The sequence below is a fragment of the Lycorma delicatula genome, chromosome 10 (assembly GCF_047948215.1).
Source record: "Lycorma delicatula isolate Av1 chromosome 10, ASM4794821v1, whole genome shotgun sequence".
NCBI lineage: Eukaryota > Metazoa > Arthropoda > Insecta > Hemiptera > Fulgoridae > Lycorma > Lycorma delicatula.
The window spans coordinates 80,568,740-80,591,283 of NC_134464.1; the positions used below are offsets into that span (position 1 = coordinate 80,568,740).

General features: G+C 30.2%; 1 protein-coding gene across 2 annotated transcripts in view; it reads left to right on the top strand.

Moving 5' to 3' along the window:
- LOC142330816 (uncharacterized) overlaps positions 1–14,719 on the top strand; it is a 37,318-nt gene extending 22,599 nt beyond the window's left edge. For both annotated transcript variants that reach the window (XM_075376247.1, XM_075376248.1), the window contains 5 exons: positions 3,271–3,425; positions 5,678–5,852; positions 7,293–7,465; positions 10,647–10,802; positions 14,008–14,719. In XM_075376247.1, the coding sequence (XP_075232362.1) occupies positions 3,271–3,425; positions 5,678–5,852; positions 7,293–7,465; positions 10,647–10,802; positions 14,008–14,298 (950 nt within the window). In that variant the 3' untranslated portion in view covers positions 14,299–14,719. The remainder of the gene's footprint in view (positions 1–3,270; positions 3,426–5,677; positions 5,853–7,292; positions 7,466–10,646; positions 10,803–14,007) is intronic.
- The last annotated feature ends 7,825 nt before the right edge of the window (positions 14,720–22,544 follow it).

Here is a 22,544-nt window from a genome sequence, read left to right on the forward strand (position 1 = left end):
GAACACAATTTCTGGTATGGTGTTTAGTTCCAGCGATTCTGTCTTTATCTCTTCAGTATTGGCAAAATTTTCTTTCATGGTTTTTTTCAGGAGGGAATAAAAAGATATTGCAGGGGCGTCCAGCAAATTCAAAGGCTGAGGGATCATAATGGTGTTGTTTTTGGCCAAAAATTTACAAAAAAGCAGTGTAGTGAGAACATGTGCATGATCGTGATGCAATTTTCATGAATTGTTTTGCCACAAATCCAGGCGTTTTCTTTGTATAGCTTCACATAAATGATGTAGAACTTCCAGGTAGTAATCATTATTGTCTCTCTCATAGTGATTCGGTTGGTGATTGTCCCCAATCAGTTTCTTCACTTTTTGACATTGGCATTGGTTATTGATGTGCTAGAACATCCAGGGCATTCTTCATTTTCAACATCTTCACGGCCCTTTTGGAAATGTTTTTACTAATTGTAAGCACTCGTTTTATTCATAGAAGAATTGCCAAAAGCAACATTCAACATTTCTAATGCTGTGCCTCACTTAATATTTATTTCATTCTTAAAACAAAATTTAATGCAGATTCTTTTTTCCATTTTTTCCACAAGTTAAAAATCACTAACCATACCAAAACACATGTAACCTTTTTGATAGCCAGCAATAAACTAAGCATCCAACACGGCTACTAGTGTAGAAGTACATTAGGGACAAGTGTACCAACACAAAAAAAGACAATTAAATTTATACAGCCTGGGAAATTTAAAGATTTCACATATTATTTTTTATCAAACATCACATATTGACATATATATATATATAAAGTTGTATCAGATTATCTGATACTGTAATGTTTTTCATATTTTATAAAAATAATTATTTATAAGTTGATTAAATAAAAAAATATGATTTTTAAGATGCCTTTCAATTTATGAGTTCTGTTTAATTAATATAATAAAACATTTTATAATGCTGATAAATGAATATATACATACTGTATATACTGATATGTTTCTTACAATCTGTACCAATCCGTGCTTTCTTCTATGCATTTAATTATGATGAAGCACTGGATGGGTAAACAACATCCAGAATTATTAAGATATTTAAAATTATATTATTAAGCTATTAAATTAAATTATTTAAAAAAATTTCATGGTTGCATAGCTGTTGTTTTTAAGTAGTTGTAATATCAGCACCAGAAGATACAGAATCGTCAGTCTAAATCCTTGAAATGCAGGTGCAGAATTTTGAAGTGATCAGTTCTGCATTGAAAAAGCAACCTCCAGGTAAACCAAAGAACTGTAGATATGATGTGCCTGAAAAAAATTGATTTTACAAGAGTTGCTGCACTATTTCAGGGCCAGCTCTAGCATTTTTGCTACTGTAGGCATACCCAAAAAATGTCTTCCCCAAGCTTAAAAAAAAAAAACAGAATTAAAAAACATAATAAAAGAACCATGTTAATAAGAAAAATGACATATAATTGAATTAATACCATAATACTAATACAGATGTATGGAAAATTGTTTTATTGAAAAACAAATTTACATTTTTAATGAGCTAATGACAATGAACTTACAAACTAAAACTAGTACCTACTATTTTCAGAGATAATTTAAATATACTTTTAATACAATAAACAAAACTAGTGCAGTAATAATAATATTATTCTACTAGTAAATAGTAAATAATATCATTTTCTAGATTCAAGTAATCAAAATATTTTTGTGGGTTATGTTTATTTTATTTTATTTTTTTGCACTCTAGTTGAGGCGATTTTGCCACTCCTAAATTTTGCCACTGTAGGCAGTCACTTACCTTGCCTACCACCTAGAGCCTAGGGCCGGCCTGGATACTTATCCCTAAACATTATGCACATTCTTATGCAGGTTCACTGAGTTTAACCCACCAGCATGGTCTAGTAGTGAACGCGTCTTCCTAAATCAGCTGATTTGGAAGTCGAAAGTTCCAGCAATCAAGTCCTACTAAAGTTAGTTACTTTTATTACTCATTCATCCTCTGAAGTATTATGTGAAAGGTAATTACCAGAGGCTAAACAGGAAAAAGAAAGGTTCTCTGAGTTTGTTTTACAGACATCCATACAAAATTCAAGTAATATAAACATTAAACGTTCATGATAAATTAAGTTATACTACTATTTTTCTACACTATTAACTACTTTTGAATATCATAAGTGAAGATAATACTCATAATATGCTATTGAGCAATAAAGAGGCACATATTTGTATGAGATTTATTTGAATATGAAATATTCATATGAGTAGAAGGATTAACTATCCTTTGGGGAATATATAAATAAATATTTTATTGGGTAATAACTAATCTTCAGGAACACATCTATTGCACAGTGCTAAAGACACTGTATCTTTTGTGTCTAGCAGCAGCCTTGGCAATAGTCATAATTTTTTTATGGCAATAACCGACATTTAGTTACAGTCACATTGGAGACTGTAGATACTTCAATCCTTCATTCAGTTTTCAAATTTTTCCTCTTCAAATAATGAAAATCCTGAAATGAACTCAGATAATGTGCGACCAGGTACATACCAGGCAATCAATGAATGTTGTTAAGCATTTGTTTACTACACATAAAAATATTGGTACATAAAATACTAGTAGTGATATCTCATGCCTCACAAGATTGTAATGTCTGACACCATGTGATTTTTTCTTATAGAATTAAGAGAAAGATGTTAAATGAGTTACTACTACAAAATATTGAAAAATTCAACCCAAAAAATGTACAACAAAGTTGTTACATTTCCTGGACAGTTATATTGTGTAATGGAAAATATAAATTTCTTCAGAACTTTATGAATTGAAATAGTAGCCACCTTCAAAACATGTGTATATATATATATATATTTTTTTTTTTTTTAATCCAGTAGTTTTTAGATGCAATGAAGTGCATTAATCTGAATAATATTACATTATTCAGCTGCTTTTTCTAAGAGTTTTGTGTTCACTGTCCAGTAAGATAGAATGGTAAGATGTCATTTATAGGGCTGAGTAGTTCCTCAATTTAAGGATCTTAGCAAACTTGTACACAATAGTATTCTGCTCTCTGAAGAAAGTAACAGGAAAATACTTCATCTCCATTTTATCTTTTAGCATGATATGTGATGTTTGTTATTCTTAAAAGCAGTAACACTGTTTTTAGGAGTGACTTACCTATGTCAGGTCACTTACAACTGTGGTTATGACTCATAAACAGATTATTTACCATTAATGAAATAGATAATAATATAAAAGAGTTATTTTCAGGCAATTTTCAAGACGTTTTACCAGCAGTATTACCATTCTTTCACATTTATGGATTGGTTATTATTCTTTTTGAAGCACTTAAACATGGTGGAAAATTAATAACTCTGCCAAAATTTGAACCAGAAACTTACATTAAAACATTGAATAATCATAAAGTAAGTAATAATATTTATTCTTTTTTCATTAATACAATTCCTTCCAAAAGAAACTCATTACACATTTTACTATATGTATGTTTACAATTATATTTCATTTCACCTCATTTGAAATGTTGAAAGTTCCTCAACTGGTGAACTAATCTAAACCAACTTTGGCTTAGATGAAGACTCATCTTTGGTAACTAGCTTAGGTTGTATTTTACTTTTTTGGATCAGCTACTTTATAGAGAAGGCTTTTACAGGGAAGGGATCATTCTTTTTAAAGCTGAATTACTGAAATTTAAGCTGATTTAGCCCAAATTCCAAAATGTTTACATATAATATTCAAGTCTGTAACTGTTAGAATTAATATTATTTGATGAATGAATATCACTTATTTGATAAAATATCACTTTCAGGTCGAAAATAACAATAGAAAAATAGATGTTTGAATTTCAAGATTTCATTATCCACTTATTAAGCCTAAATCAATGGCCTAACAAGTCTTTTTGAGAATAAAGAATTCTGACTTTAAAAGTGAGATGTAATACACACTAAAAATAAGGAATAGACCTCAGAAAGCTGGTCTAAAAAGTATAAGATAATACTTCATCAATTCTTTTCTAAATTGTAATTTTTTGAAGTCATTAGTAAATTAAAAACGACTATCAACATATACTAACCCTTCATTTATTGTCAGCTTCAAAAATTTTAAATTTAAAGAATTGATAATGTTCTATTTTTTTACTTTTACAGAAGTTTCTAAGTTGGTTTTAATATTTAAAAATATTATTTTATTATATTTTTAGTTCGATTTTTATTTGAAATATGTTAAAGATTATAAAAAAAAAATGTTGCTCGTAAGAAAAGGTTCATAACAAACTCAAAAAGAAAAACCTGTGTTTTGATAATAAAAAAAACTGAATTAGAAAAATTACTTAAAGAGACTGTTTAAGCATGCTGTTAAGCATGAACTTGAGCAGTTCAGGATACAGGGACATTTATTACTTTTTACCCTAATCTGTCTGTAATCGGGTAAACTGATTAGAAGTTAATCTGTAATATTCTGTTTTGGTTAAATGTCAAGATATCTTTTAAAGGGAGTTGGGGAATTTTTTATTTTCATGTTGAGTTCAAGTCAGAGACTTTTTAACAAGTGTTTTTATTTTAATCAAAGATGTGATCTTGTTTATTTTAACGTAAAATAAAATTAAGAATGTTTATTTCCATAATAAATGAAACCTGCAAACTGTCCAATGGAGATTAACTCATGCTTACAGCCAATTTACTTCAGTTTTAAATGAATAACTTCAACTTGTTTTAATAACAACAAAGGAAAAAAATGATATTTTTGTTGTTCAGGAAAGATTAATACTTTCTCCAGAGTTTTATAGCCCATATTGGGCCCTGGCCTTCAACAAGAATATGTCTCGAGTAAAAGTTTTTCTTCTCAAAAAAAAAAAAATTAAATTCTCTGAATAATCATTTATGATGAAAATGTAAGTTGCATTATCAGTTTTAAAAGTTGTCTGAGGAAACTAATTATTTTTAGTTTTGAGATTAGAATTAAAGAATTAGGAAATAATTATTTCTTGATAATAATTATTTTTACATATCTTTTATTATTAAATAAATGTTAAACACAGGGATATTTTAATTCATGACTCAATAAATTTAACAAAAAAAAAAGAGCTTGACCGATTATATTTATATTTTATTTATAAAAAATTACAAATAATGAAAACTGCAGTTTTAATATTTAATAAATGTTAAGATTAAGATTAAATAAATCTTTGACAAACTGTAGAACATAAAAAGAAAATTAAATTAACTGAAACAAGATGGAAGAGGACCTCTGAAGGATAGGCTTGAAAGAAAAGTACTGTTGCAATAAAATAGCTTCTGAAGAATAATTTCCAATATAAAGGTTCTTGTGGCAGAAAAAATAATGGGAGGAAAATGACAGATGAGCAAAAATGAAGCCGTGGCAATAAAATGGGAAATACATGGAAGAAGATAAAAAGAGCTAAAAAGAAGTGATACTTGTGTGGTCCTAAGTTGATCTTTTAACATAAAAAAATTACATACTGTAACAGTGTAATCAACAGATTTTACTTAAATTGTTCTGCTATACTGAAAATTTACTTCTGAGCTTCATTGGTAAAATGAGTTCTCTACACGGTTAGATTTGCTTGTGTGGAAATTAATGAAGAAAACTATATTTTTTATCTTAAAATATTAATATTGCTATTTTTTGTGTATTTTTCCAGAGTACAGTTCTTTTTACAGTTCCACCCTTATTTTTATTTCTTGGATGTCATCCTGGTATTAAAAAAAGCCAGTTTGAAAATGTACGTTATGTCTTATCAGCTGCAGCACCATTAGGATTATCTGATATTGAACGATGTGAAGCTAATTTTCCAAAAGATGTTGTTTTTAAACAAGGTAATTAATTTTAACTTTTCTCTTTAAAAATTAATTAATTTAATTTCCAATTATTCACTACTAAATGAATTGAGATTTTAAATTTTATGCTTATTTATTTATTTGATTATAAAATGTAGAATTTTTATAATGAATAGTATTGTTGTAAGGCATAATTTTGCTTATGTAGTTTATTTCGTTAGGATTTTGCATAATGAACTTAATGCTTCAGTATATTTTTTCAATACATATTGAAAAACACAGCCAATTTTACAGTTCTTACGTAATTGTTTTGCTGACCTTGATCGGGTGTGAAGTTCTCATAACCTTTAATACCATTAGTTTAAGATGATACCTTGCAAATCCATTTAATACAGGTTTACACAGAAGTACTTGTTAAAAATGTAATTGTTCAATGATGTTATACTTTAAGTATGAACTCGTGGAATGTTTATGTTTCATCAATATAACTGGGCTTGAAGCACCCAGCAACTGACCGTTGAAGCAGAAAAATCTGTAAAAATAAAAAGAAAATATATAAATTAAGCTGCTTATTTTATATCCAGCACTAATTTAGATGTATTTTGTATTTGGTGAACATAATTTTTATTATAATTAAGTCCTTGAAGACCTTAAGACAAAAAACATAGGAAAAGATCTCTCTCATTCTCTCTCTCTCTCTCTCTCTTGCTTCAAATCTTTCTAATCATTCTCTAAAATTGATCCCTCTGTCTTTTCTTTGATGATTTCTGTTTGTTAATCCATTATATGGAGTATATTTTGTTTTTGCTCTAGTCCGTTTGTTTTGTAGTCAACATTCACGTCCTTTCTAAATTGGTTAAATACAATATAATAACATAGTTAATATTTTTATTACTATATGTACTATAATATGCTATATGAGAATACTAAATACTTGTAAATTTTAATAACAGACCTACTTTTATGAAGAAAGGAATTCATCAATTAAATTAAATCCTTAATCAGTAAAAATATACATGGTTTTTTTAATGGTATTATAAATATTTTTTCATCTCTGCAATTTTTTATTCTGCTTCGGAAGTTTTAGAATTAGTTTTGCCTCCATACGTGATATAACAATTTGAAATAATATAAGTTATATTGATCATTGTGAATATTGTTTATTTGCTTGTTCAGTTCAGTAAATAGTATAGTTTACACTCATGTGACATTAACATTTGATGTTAATCATCATTGTGAAATGTGCTATAAATTTTACTGTAAACAAATTAAAAAATTATTCACTTTTAAAATAGATAAAAGTGTAGTCATCTGCAACACCACAAAAGCTAATGATGAAAAAATTACACAATAGTCCTAAAAAGATCTTCTAGAAGCATATTCCATCTATTTAGAAAATGTTATTTTGTAAAGTTGTTTAAAACATATATTTAATTATTGAATTTCATAATTTGTTTTTCTTATTTAATTTCTACTTAGGTTATGGCCTGACAGAAACGTCTCCAATAACAATGATAAGTGGTAATAAAAATAAAATTCTTACAAGTGTTGGGCCTCCTGTATCAAAAACAGAAGTAAAAGTAATTAATTATAATACTGGACAAAATCTTGGTATTGAGGAACATGGAGAAATATGTATTCGTGGACCACAGGTTTGTTTTAATGGAACTACATTTTTTGTTCTATTTTTATTTTGTTTTTAATAAACTAATAATGTAACTTTTTTGAAAGCAATGTTATTTTTTATTAAAAAACCCAACACTATTGATTTAAAAATTAAAAATTTGCAAACAAATTAAATTTAATTAAAAAGCATGTTCTTATATCACAAGAATGTGAAAGATACTCAGCAATAATGATCTGCCTTTACAAATTAAGATATGGCACATAAGATGTTGTATATTCAATATTGTATTAAATGATGTAGAAACTTGGATTCAGAATCAAACTGCTAAAAACAAATTGGACACCTTTGAAATTTGACTAAACTCATAGTTTTTGAAACATCATGGGTGGTCAGAGTCACAAACAGGTGATTCTTAAAAAGCAAGTTGTAATAAATAAAACAAAAGCACGGAATGTATAGTATTTAGGCCATGTTAAGTGTGGTGAGAAACAGTATATTACAGCTTGTAATTCAGCAAAGAAGAAATGTTTGGAGGAGAACATTTTGGTTATATTATTAAAAAAATTAAAAATATTTGTTTTAATATTTTTTATTACTTTTAATTGTTTAGCTTTGTTTTTTGTTTACCTTTAATTTTTTTTTCTTTGTACTCTTTGTTTACCCCGCCTCCCAGAGCCGAATCTGCAATTAAGCATAAATACAGCTCTGTGATGGGGGGGGGGGTGCCATCACCTCAAACTACCTTGGCAGAACTCAAGGTCACTCCCAGGTAGTCAGAACCTAGTCTTTCGATTAGTTGCCATGCCTCAAATGAGGGAACTCTGAAGGAATCCCCCACTCTCCAGTCTTTACACCTCGCCTCTAATGAGGAACCCCTAGAGGGATCCCCAGACTACGGTCTTACATTCCCCCTGCCATCCCTCTAACAGAGAACCCTTGAAGGGATCCCCCACTGAGACTACGGTCTTATTTACCCCTCCATGGCTCCGCCAGGAGTCCCTGTCCACTTACTGGTGATGAGACACCAGAGCGTCCCACCCCTTCTGGATGAGGCTATTCCACGCCGGACCCACCATAACTATATGCTCCACAGTGAGTACACCTCATTTCTGGTGTACATTTCTGCAACCTCGGCCCTCCAAAGCATGGCCAGAAATTTTTCAAGACGTTCAGTGGGCTTTCTTTTGGCAATTCATTTTGACGTGGCCAACCTCCCCGCAGTTAAAACATTGGTTGATCCTGTCAGGACTACTACACAGCTTCACCCGGAGCCCCATATCCCAACAACAGAAGCACCACTTTCAGTGAGGATGCATTACACTGACGCATTACTCTGCAGCCCACCCATCCAATCTGTACCTGGCTGTCATGTAGCAATCTGTCTTCTAGGATGGGTGGCAAAGCTAGCGTCACTACCTGAGTGGCCCTGTAGGAAAGTCTCATCAAAAGCACATCAATTATAACAGTCACCGGAAACACGATAAAGTTCTCTCATGAACTCTTCTTTTGTGGTTAAGGCATCCACATCCTTAATAAGGACATGAACTCGCCTACCTTTCCTACCTCCCAACACCATTGTAACACCACCTACCTTCTCTGCAATCTCCTTACAGAGCACCTCGTCATTACCCCCCTCAGCACGCACTCGAAGGAGAAGGTCTTCCCCCTGACTCTGATGGACCAAGAGGACACCATACTCATCCAGCAATATGTTGTTCTTCATTGTTCGCAAGAGGTCAGTATAGGACCTCCCCACCACCTTCACAACAATGGTCACTGTAGGCGGCCACCCCTGGCCTCTTCAGTGGAAGATGACTCTTAAGTACCTGCTCACCCTGTCGTCAAGGAACACCAGGAATATACAGCCACTCCTTCTGCCAAAATATTCCACCAACCGGCAGAAGTAGCTACCAACCCATCCAGCAGGCTCACAAAAACATACCCCACTATCCACCATCACCACAGCAGGGATGGCCTTCATAAGGCAGTGAACCATCCTGTCTTCTACCATTTACCTTTAATTGAATACAGTTATAATTTCTCATCGTTTTTTATTTACAGCTTCCATGTAATGTTATGCTACTTCAGGTTTTTTCTTCAGGTTTTGGTTTTTAAATTAATAATAATTACAAACAACATTGCATGATAAATTTTCTGTAATTTCTTATTTTAGGCATTTGTAAAAAGAAAGAAACCATTTGTGTTAAGTTGATATTATAAATGTGTGAAAATGCTATAATTACAAATTATTTATTCAATTCAGTTATTTCTATTCAATTTGTTTAAATAATTTATTTTAATCACTTTAATTCAGTGCCTAAAATCAACAAAACAAAAATTGAAAATTAAGAAAATATGTATTTGTAAAAAAAAAGACAGTTTCTCTGCATTTTATCAAATAATAATTTTATTAAAAATTAATAAATCTATGTAATAAAAAGTACAAAGATACATCTTTTTTATATTTTGATGACTGATTTTCAACATTTTTATTGAATCTTAGACTGAGTATACTATGAAGAACAGGATGCCTAGCTTTAACCAGTTAAAGCTGCTAGTTTGGTTTTTCATAATCCAAATTTTCCAGATAGGTATCAGACCCTTCTGACAGTTCCTTGTGCACAAAGTGTTGTTACTTCATTGAACTGGTAGTTCAGCAGCTGCTGGAAAGTATCAGCAGATCCACAGTTGAAATCAGGGTGGCAGGTAACTCAAACTCCACAACATTCAACCATGAAAGAAGTAATAAAGGATAAAGTAAGGAGTGGGAAGAGGATAGACAAGATCCAGCTAAAGAGAGATTTACTTTGCTTGGAAGTAGTTTAAATTAAATGTTTTAATTTTTTGTTGTTCTAATTAAATAATTTTATGATACTTATCTGCATTTGTTAGAAAAAAAATGTTTTATTTATCTGAAAGCAAGCATTTTCTTTTTCTTACTGGAAGGATTCCGGGTAAAAGGAAAGGTGGTTTATTTCTTACAACCTAATGATTTTGAAACATCTAACATATCTCAAGGAATAATATCTTGAAAATTAAAGGTTGTAAAGCAAGGTTATATGCCATGGACATTTAATATTTCAGTATATATACATTTTATATATTTCAGTATATTTATCCAGTACAGTTATTACCTTGTTGAAATAACTTTTTGTTTTGCTATATTAATTTCTTTTTGCTGTTAACGTTTTAATTAACATTTGTAGGTAATGAAAGGTTATCTTAACAGATCAGATGCAACTCATGAAATTATTGATAAAGATGGATGGCTTCATTCAGGGGACATCGGCTACTACGACAAAAATGGTTACTTTTATATAGTGGACAGAATAAAAGAACTTATCAAAGTTAAAGGATTTCAGGTAATTTAAGTTTTATAACCTCCCATTTATTTATTCTCAATAATCCAGTGACAAAATTTTATTTCATGATTAAAAACAAAAAAAAAAAACTTTGTATTTTATAAAGATATTTTGTGTTTGTCTGTCTATTCAATAAAAGTAGTGGGTTAAACATAACCTAGAAATTGACATGACCTGCTAGTTTGATTTTTGCCAGCTGTAGAACAAAGTTATAGTGATTTTTATATTCTCAGAAGATAAATATTAATATATATATATATATATATATATATATATATATATATGTAATTCTTTTAAGTTTAACTTACTGAAAGTCTTGATTGTAAAATGAAAAGTTTGTTCTTAACAAATTGACTGTGCAGTTATATGGTTATTTATTAATGTAGATCATAATAGCAGATATGTAAAAAGAATTGTGTAATTTTCTACCTTGACAGTCCTAATCTCTTATCTGGCCAATTTTTATAGCATAGCATAAGGATTGACTATAGTTTAAGTTTATTCCTATACAGACATTTATACATGTACATTCCATTAGAAATTATTTTGCTATGCTTACACATTAGTGCTGATAGATGTAATGTTTCATTGATTGTGTGTCTACTACATGAATATGTTCAAACTGCTTCTTTGTGCGTATTTTCACATCGATAATTCTTTTCTTTTTTTGAAAAATATCATATTTTACAATTCCAAAGAGATAATTAGTTTTTTATTTAAATCATTCAGTCAATAAGTTTAATCAATTTCTATCTGGCTCCTCAGGTTGTGTATTGGTTAGCAAACTGGCTTGTGGATAAGCTGGTTTTGGGTTCAATTCTCATAAAGGTCTACCAGTTTTTCATCTGTCACTTCAACCATCTACTTTTCTCTTTAAAATATGTGTACCACATTAAGTACTCGTATATATGAGTAGGTCATAATCACAAAAAATAAATAAATGAAAATGGTTTAATTTAGGAACTGTCAAAGTACAGAAATAAATATTAATCATAAAATATGAATCTTATTTTAATGAAACAAATTCATACAATAAAAACTGATTTTTATGCATGTTTAGCTAAAAATTCATCATGAGTTCAAGTTTTTCAGCATGAAATTTACAGTTTCTTTGTTTATTAGACCTTTTAGTGCAGCTCTTTATTTTTAAATATTTTATTTTCTTGTTTATTTTATTTCTGCGGGGAATATTTTCAGATAATCTGATATTTCAAAAGTGAATGTAATTTATTTTAATTACAGAGGTGTGTGAATTAATAACATAATTGTAAATCTGTTTACATATTTAAAAATGTTTATTAGTTAGAAAGAAAATATGAATAGAAAAATGACTGATGTCATGTTCTCATGCTCTAAAATAACAGGATTTTAGTTGAGTATTTAATGAACTAGACTGTAATATGGTCTCTCACTTCCCCTACTCCTTTGAAATTCTACTACTTTTTCATTCCCCTGCAATGTATGACTATTCAGATAATATCTTTGTTTACAATTAGGGTGTTATAACATTACAAAACACTTATATTTTAATTTAAAAAAGCAGATTATCTGGCATAACTGTATTAAAACTAATGTACAACCATTTTGTGTTATTTAAACTCATATTTTACATTTTTTGATGTTTAAATATATTCTACTAAACATGTTTTAATCAGCAGGCAAACATTATACTCATCTTGTATGTTTGCAAAGCTTTATAAAAATGATAGTATTGTATCCAAATTTATTTTGATAAATGCCATATAAAAAAAATGTATGTCTTAATTCCTGTAATAGATAGATTGTTTTCAGTTACTGACTAATTACCTATATGCTATGATAATCAGATTCCCCCCTGGTGATAAGCTTATCTTGAATAGTTTTCAAAATTATTATTGCTAATGAAGTAACAACTAACGTAATTAGCCTGTATATGGTATTATAAAAGTTGAAGCTTCACATTACAAAACTGAGTATGACTAGACATGAAGCATATGCATATGTGTACAGCTAAAAATAGCATTCAATTAAACAGCTAAAAATAGTTTTAAATTTTATTTGCAATCTTGAATGTAATCTTAATTTTTAAAATAACAAGATGGTCATATGATATGTGATTTTCATATAAAATTTGACAAGATCATGAATTTTGTTTTTTATAATTATCCCTATTTATGAGATCAGTAACCAAAAATACAAAAGATCACATAAAAAGTTAAATGAAAGAAAACACACTTAAGGAATCTTTTAATTTCATTTCATATTCAGATTGTGTTTAATAATGTTCTTATAATATTTATTATTGTAAATCAACTCAAATATTATTAATGCTATTTAATATTTTGTTCAACAGTTTAACTGAGGCAGAACACAAAAATACAAATATTTTTTTAACGTTCTTTTAAATAAATAATTAAAGCAGATATTGCTACGTAACTGTTTATTTTAAATAATATAAGAAAATGTTTAATTACAAAATTTTAAATACATATGTAAATATTCTCTACTCTAAATTATATAATAGAATAAAGTTTAGAAACGCACCTTTCTATACTAAATGTTCAAAAAATCTTCTGTGGATTGGCACCATGCTAATTTCAAGTAATATCATTTAAAAGTTTATCATGTAGCATCTTTTAGCGTTGTAAAATATAAGTTTATTCAATTTAATAATAGGTCATAAGTAAGTAGATATGATTGATTACTTCCTTAATATTCTCTTCAGGTATAACCACATTTCTAGATCATTGGTCATACTGTAAAGGGGCAATAGATTGAGTTGCCAGGTCTCTGTCTCTAGACCTTATCTCCACTGGATTATTTCTTCTGGGAATACCTGAAACATAGTGTTTACAAAACAAATCTAAAGCCATTCAATCAAATCATTACTATAGGTTTTGTTTTCAGTCTCTTGAGAATATTCTTTAATCATATTTTATTAGATTACTCATGCCTACACCTATTCTCATTTCTTAAGTTTTTTTTTTCACTATTAAAACCTGAGAATGTATACAAGTGTAATCACTTTTATGTTATCTTTATATTTATTTTGACTTTTTTGTGTCCATATATTATTAATTTAAGATAATAAACACATATTTCTTAAATTGGCATAATTTCTTTTATAGCCCTTGTACAACATTTTTAATGTTTCAATAAATGAAACATCAATTAAATTTTTGAAATATGATTATGAACATGTCTGACATGCATTTTTTTCCTTTAGGTAGCACCAGCTGAATTAGAAGAATTATTAAGATGTCATCCAAAAGTAGCTGATGTGGCAGTTATTGGAGTACCAGATGCAAAAGCTGGTGAAGTACCAGTAGCATTTGTTGTTCCACAATCAGAATCAGAAATACCTGCATCAGAAGAATTAATCAGTTATATTGATGAAAAAGTAACTAAATATAAGCGACTATCAAAAGTAGTTTTCACTGATTCTATTCCGAAGAATCCTAGTGGAAAAATATTAAGAAGGAAATTGAAGAACGATTTTATAAAAGCTGCACAGTAACTGAAAGAATAAAAAAACTTCAAAATGTGTGTTATGTGTGTGTTATATTATTCAATTTTAGTTGAAATAACTTACTAGTTTTGAAACATTTTTATACATTACCTTCTAATACTTCATTTGAAATGTGGTGTGTGATGAAGATACTAAAAAAAATTGAAAAAAACATTTTTAATTTAAAAAATTTAGGAATTTTGATGACTGCAAGGATGAAAACGTTGAAACTTACTATCAATAGTTAAAAAAATAGTTTTAAAAAATACTTTTATCAATAGCTTTAAAAAAATACTTTAAAAATTGACCAGAATTGTACACTTTTTTGATACTTTTCATTATCAAGAAATAGAATAATAATTTTGTACTACAGATTTAAAGAATGTTCATTTTGTAAATTAGTTTTTCCAATTATAAACCTGTTTTTTCACTGGTGTGTAGATTTTTTTCTTGTTCCACAACTTTGCCGTCTTTATATTGGCAATATATTTACAATGAGTAAAATTATAAAGACAAATAACAATATTTTCCTTGCAAAATCTGTCTTTCAGTAGAATCTGTATCTCAATAGATTTGAATAAATGTCCTCTATATTTTTTAGTTTTGTGCATCTTCCTTCATTTTCTTATAGATTTTTTCATTCCTAATGTCCATTAGCATCCCAGTCCTTCTTTGTCTTTCTTCTCCTTTTTTCCAGTTATCTCTCTGTGACTGCTGAAAATATTTTCTATACAGGATATGTTCTAACCAAGATATTTTCCTCTTCCTTATCATTTTTACCAATTTCTGCTCTTCACCTATTTTTCTCAATACTTCCTAATTTCTGATTATATGTGGCTCATTTTGCTTTCTCCATTCTTCTTCACAACTACATTTCAAAACTGTCCAAGCATTCCTCTTTATTCTTTCTGATCATCTATGATTCAGATACATATAACAACTCCAGGCACACAAAACATTTACACATCCTTTTTTCAATCCTTTCATATTATCAAAATTTCTTTCCCCATAGATGTCCTTCTTGTTATTTCCCCTATTCATTCATTCTTTAAAAAAAGCATTCTTTGCTCATTCTTTATATTTTTTTTATTAGTTATCGTAATCTAAACAATGATACATTAAACTATTTGTCTATATATCTTCCATTCTTATGGAATTATTTAATATTACAAGGTACCAATTTTTGTATTCCTTGTCTTTAAAAGAGGTAGTATGAGAAAACCTACTCCTACTTCTAAACTACTTTGTTGATCATCATTTTCATCTATAACGTCATCAAAATTTGGAAAGAATCCTCTTCAGGAGTAGAAAAAGTTGAAAATTACATAGTGTTTTAAGTTTAGACTGCAGGAAACAATTTATTTACTCCCAACCAAACAATGAGATGGGTTCACAATGTGTGGCGAGGCATCTTCATGAAGTAACAGAATGACTAAGCATAAGAATAAACATAATGTAACTATATTATGCAAATAGGCAAATCTTCTTTACCGAGTTGAAGTCCCAATTTGCGAGCAAAATTAGATGTGCAAAAGTTTAACTGACTGCCTGACTAACAAGATTTTACACAAATGAGAATGACCAAAAATGTCATCTTCATTACATACAACAGTAAACAAAATTACATTTGTGTTTAATTGTGAACAGTCATTATTACTAAATCTAACATTACTTAATTTAGAATTATTAATTTTATCAGTATGAATGAATGTGTTGTGTCTTTGTTGACATAAATCACATAACTTATTTGAGTAACACTGATTGCTACTATGACCTTTGTAAAAACATACAATACAACAATTATTATGTTCTACAGAAGCTCTTCATCATAGGATAAATTTAAAAATGCTTTGCATTTTTGTACTTGATGATTGAGCTTACAAAATAAACAATTTTAAACTTAGATGTAGAATAATAACTAATTTTATATAGTTTATGAATCTTGTTAACATTTGAAGTAGCATGTTTGCAATGAGATTTAAATGCATTGTTGTAATGTTCTCCTTTAAAATTTCCAACACTGAATTGTGAGTTTGTATTACTTAAACTAAGATTTTACAGGATTTGTTGTCTGGTCTCAAGAAATTCTAGGAACTCTTGAAAGTTTGGACAGCCCTTATTTGATAATCTTTCCTTCCATAATTTGGCAGTATTATAATCTAGCCTTGTTGTTAAAAATTGAATTACAGTGAATTCAAATATGTTAAATGGAAGTTGCATTGCTTCAAGTGAGTCAACAAATGAAGAAATGTCATTAATAAATTTTAGATAAATCTAATGATTCTCTTTTTAAAAAATTTATTTTTAAAATGTGATCTGCATTAAAATTGCAATCATAAATTTGTTATCAAATCATTTTATCAATAAATCTAATGCAATTTTATAATTTTCATTGGTTAATGAAAGATTTTTAATAATGGCTAAGGCTTCATCTCTTAGCAACGAATGTAAATAATGCAATTTTTTAATATTTGTTAACTCTTTTCGACTGTAGATTAAATCATTAAATATATTAAAAAAGTGAGGCTATTCAAGAATGGTAAACCTTTAAACAATGGTAAATTGACAGGCTGCAATTGTAACTATTTAATAGCTGTGTCTACAGACAGTTTGATTATTTACTCTATGCTGACTAATAAATGTTGCAACTTATATTCTATGTTGCATAAATTTTCCTCGACTTGTTCTCGATCTAAACACAAACTATCATCATTAATGTTCATTTCTAATTGTATCTGAATGGATTCTTATTTGTGGTGTACATCAAGCAGATTTCGTAATTTGACTTGCAAAGTGTAACTGTCATCTTGTGAAGCATCAAATTTATCCGCAATTGTTCCAGTTTTTGTAATGGAAGCCTTAATTGATTTTCTTTGTCTTAATAAATGTTCTTTATCCATAATGATTACAATAACTAGTATGGCAAAAAAACAAAGTAAAACTAATTTTTTTTTTGTCTTCAGTCATTTGACCGGTTTGATGCAGTTCTCCAAAATTCCCTATCTAGTGCTAGTCGTTTCATTTCAGTATACCCCCTACATCCTACATCCCTAACAATTTGTTTTACATATTCCAAATGTGGCCTGCCTACACAATTTTTTCCTTCTACCTGTCCCTCCAGTATTAAAGCGACTATTCCAGGATGCCTTAGTATGTGGCCTATAAGTCTGTCTTTTCTTTTAACTATATTTTTTCAAATGCTTCTTTCTTCATCTATTTGCCACAATACCTCTTCATTTGTCACTTTATCCACCCATCTGATTTTTAACATTCTCCTACAGCACCACATTTCAAAAGCTTCTAATCTTTTCTTCTCAGATATTCCAATTGTCCAAGTTTCACTTCCATATAAAGCGACACTCCAAACATACACTTTCAAAAATCTTTTCCTGACATTTAAATTAATTTTTGATGCAAACAAATTATATTTCTTACTCAAGGCTCTTTTAGCTTGTGCTATTCGGCATTTTATATCGCTCCTGCTTCGTCCATCTTTAGTAATTCTACTTCCCAAATAACAAAATTCTTCTACCTCCATAATCTTTTCTCCTCCTATTTCCACATTCAGTGGTCCATCTTGTTATTTCTCCTACATTTCATTACTTTTGTTTTGTTCTTGTTTATTTTCATGCGATAGTTCTTGCGTAGGACTTCATCTATGCCGTTCATTGTTTCTTCTAAATCCTTTTTACTCTCGGCTAGAATTACTATATCATCAGCAAATCGTAGCATCTTTATCTTTTCACCTTGTACTGTTACTCCGAATCTAAATTGTTCTTTAACATCATTAACTGCTAGTTCTATGTAAAGATTAAAAAGTAAGGGGGATAGGGAACATCCTTATCGGACTCCCTTTCTTATTACAACTTGTTTCTTATGTTTTTCAATTATTACTGTTGCTGTTTGGTTCCTGTAAATGTTAGCAATCGTTCTTCTATCTCTGTATTTGAACCCATTTTTTTTTTAAATGTTGAACATTTTATTCGCGTCTACATTATCAAATGCCTTTTCTAGGACTATAAATGCCAAGTATGTTGGTTTGTTTTTCTTTAATCTTCCTTCTACTATTAATCTGAGGCCTAAAATTGCTTCCCTTGTCCCTATACTTTTCCTGAAACCAAATCGGTCTTCTCCTAACACTTCTTCCACTCTCCTCTCAATTCTTCTGTATAGAATTCTAGTTAAGATTTTTGATGCATGACTAGTTAAACTAATTGTTCTGTATTCTTCACATTTATCTGCCCCTGCTTTCTTTGATATCATGACTATAACACTTTTTTTGAAGTCTGACGGAAATTCCCCTTTTTCATAAATATTACATACCAGTTTGTATAATCTATCAATCGCTTCTTCACCTGCACTGCGCAGTAATTCTACAGGTATTCCGTCTATTCCAGGAGCCTTTCTGCCATTTAAATCTTTTAATGCTCTCTTAAATTCAGATCTCAGTATTGTTTCTCCCATTTCATCCTCCTCAACTTCCTCTTCTTCCTCTATAACACCATTTTCTAATTCATTTCCTCCGTATAACTCTTCAATATATTCCACCCATCTATTGACTTTACCTTTCGTATTATATATTGGTGTACCATCTTTGTTTAACACATTATTAGATTTTAATTTATGTACCCCAAAATGTTCCTTAACTTTCCTGTATGCTCCGTCTATTTTACCAATGTTCATTTCTCTTTCCACTTCTGAACACTTTTCTTTAATCCACTCTTCTTTCGCCAGTTTGCACTTCCTGTTTACAGCATTTCTTAATTGCTGATAGTTCCTTTTACTTTCATCACTATCATTCTTATATTTTCTACGTTCATCCATCAGCTGCAATATATCGTCTGAAACCCAAGGTTTTCTACCAGTTCTCTTTATTCCGCCTAAGTTTGCTTCTGCTGATTTAAGAATTTCTTTTTTAACATTCTCCCATTCTTCTTCTACATTTTCTACCTTATCTTTTTTACTCAGACCTCTTGCGATGTCCTCCTCAAAAATCTTCTTTACCTCCTCTTCCTCAAGCTTCTCTAAATTCCACCGATTCATCTGATACCTTTTCTTCAGGTTTTTAAACCCCAATCTACATTTCATTATCACCAAATTATGGTCGCTATCAATGTCTGCTCCAGGGTAAGTTTTGCAGTCAATGAGTTGATTTCTAAATCTTTGCTTAACCATGATATAATCTATCTGATACTTTGCAGTATCGCCTGGCTTTTTCCAAGTGTATATTCTTCTATTATGATTTTTAAATTGGGCAATTACTAAATTATACTTCGTGCAAAACTCTATAAGTCGGTCCCCTCTTTCATTCCTTTTGCCCAGCCCGTATTCACCCACTATATTTCCTTCCTTGCCTTTTCCAATGCTTGCATTCCAATCTCCAACTATTATTAAATTTTCATCTCCTTTTACGTGTTTAATTGCTTCATCAATCTCTTCGTATACACACTCTACCTCATCATCATCATGGGCGCTTGTAGGCATATAGACGTTAACAATCGTTGTCGGTTTAGGTTTTGATTTTATCCTTATTACAATGATTCTATCGCTATGCGTCTTGAAATACTCCACTCTCCTCCCTATCTTCTTGTTCATCGCGAAATCTACTCCTGCCTGCCCATTATTTGACGCTGAATTAATTACTCTAAAATGTAACATAAGAACAGTAATTATTCAGTATTGTTATGAAGATTTAACAGCCAAATTTCTTGTCATTCCCAAAATTTACTGTCAAGTTTATGTAGTGTGCTTAAGCACATTACACAATAAAATGATAAAGCACAAATTTAATGTGCTTTATCAAATGTAATAAGTCTCCATACTGTGAACTGCTATTTTGATTGTTGATTCAATGAAATACTTGTGGTGTTATATGACAACTTAAGAAACTTTTGGCAAGAACATTTTAAGTTCAGTTACTGAAGTTCGCCTGTCCAAATTTTTCTACCCACTTATAAAAATTTCTCTTGTTCATACAACTTTCTCTGCATTGCTTGGTCATATGAGAATTAACCAGTTCTTCACCTTTGGAAAGCAAAAAACAAATCGCTCCATACTGTTTAACTAGTTTGCAAACTTCAAGAGAACTTGTCATCGAAAAAGAGATTTTGAGGTTATAAACAAGAAAATTTTGTTCAGACAGCTAATCAAAAGTCATCACAGGATTACCAACTTTTTTTTCTTTTTCTGTTTAGTCTCTGGAAGCACTGGTATTACTAAAGAGGATAATTAAGGATGATATGTACGAGTGTAAATGAAGTGTAGTCTTGTACAGTCTCAGGTCGATCATTTCTGAGATGTGTGGTTAATTGAAACCTAACCACCAATGAACACCGGTATTCATGATCTAGTATTCAAATTCATATAAAAATAACTGCCTTTACTAGGACTTGCTGGAACTCTTGACTTCCAAACAGTTGATTTGCAAAGATATGTTCACCACTAGATCAACCTAGTGGGTTCAAGGTTACCAACTTATTGTTCTGAAAGTATTGTAACACTCTTATCAACTGTTTGACAATACTCATGGCATTAAATCCTTCAATCTCTACAAAGACTAAAGATTCTTCTTTGATTTTATTGGCCTTCTCATCGAATAAACGTAATCCAACAGTCAGCTGTTGTTTGTCACAAATATTGGCTGTTTCGTCAGCCAAAATTCTGTAAATGCAAGCATTTTTAATGCTTGTGTGTTCGCTGATTGTACCGCCTCATAGATCAGTTATTTTATTTTGGATGATAGTTGATTGATATGACGCGTTTTTTGGTTTATGTTCAAAACGATCTCTTAGTTATGAATCACCTGTCTCGATGCGTAATTTGTATAAGTCGATAAGTAGATTTTTATCCAGAGATTTTTACCTCTGTGAGATACATCATGTGTGGCGGAAAAAATGATGCAGAAAACAATTGAGGACAGTCCTTGTTTGTTTTTTCTATTAATTTTCGTGATGACTGGTTAAGTTGGATGCCCACTGGAAAGCCCTCCTTGAACGCTTTTGCAGATTCCATTGCAATCAGATATCCCTGAGACTGTACATGTGCTTTGCAATAATCATGCGCATTCTTGCACTTGACAAGTGAAAGGTCTGTTGGAAAAAGAACCTGTCATTGTTCTGGCTGACGGTGGAAACAAAACGTAATATTTACCAGAAACACCTTTCAGTCACCTTGAGTAAGCTAGCTCTGGTAAATATGCATCTAGCCACGGGTGACTGAATTTCCTCTCGAAGTGTTTGGCATCTGCCACAAACTTTGAAGGTACCCAGACATTTTTTCTATATCAACCAGCATAGTGCCCACTAAGCTGACGAATGTTTTCCTTTCTTTAGTGACAAATCAAGATAAACTAGAAATGAACTGGTTTTACTGAATATAAAAACCAAACAATTGGCAAAAGCAGTATTGGTAATAAGGCCATGTTTTGAATTATTTTTAATTGTTCATCAAAAGGATGAACAATGAGATGATCTTTATATTAATGGAACCACTTACCATATTCATCAACTAGAGAAAAAAGTGATCATAGTTTTCATGGTATATATAAAATAAGCTAATTACGTTTATGCTCATAGATTGTTGTTAATTGCTGAAAAACATTTTTATTTAGTTCACCGAATGAAAATTTAAATCTGTTCCTTAAAAATAGGCCTATTATGGATCAAAATGGTGCTTGGTTTCTTTTATTTTAAAAGATAATCACTAGAATATAAAGTATATAAACATACCCAACAAATAATTAGTTTAAAAATACTTTATTTGAATGCATATAACTCTCTTTACAAAGTATTAAATTATAAGATGTTAGGATAAAAAAAAAATGAAACACAATTTATTAAATGATTTAATATTATGTTTAAAAAAAAATTTATTATGCTGGACTAACATACTTCCTCGAAAATATTATTATTCTCTTCAATATTGAAATCAACTTCTGCTATTCCTTCCAAGTCAAGTTTAACACCATCTCTGGAATACAGGCTTTTGTAAAAGTCTTGGTAGGTCACTGGTATAAGATTAATTATTGATTGAATGTCGTTAAGTTCCTTGATGGAGATGGGTTTACCATCAGGCCAAAGAGGAACAAGGTTTGATGAATAAAAAAAACTGCTGGCTTGGCCTTCTTTTCTTTAATATCTTCTGAATTGTGTGGGCTATTTTCATCAAAGGTCTTTCTCATTTCCAGAATCATTGGCTTAGTCATATTCAATCTTATTTCCCTCAGTTTTAGCCAATTCACTTTCTGTCAAACTAAA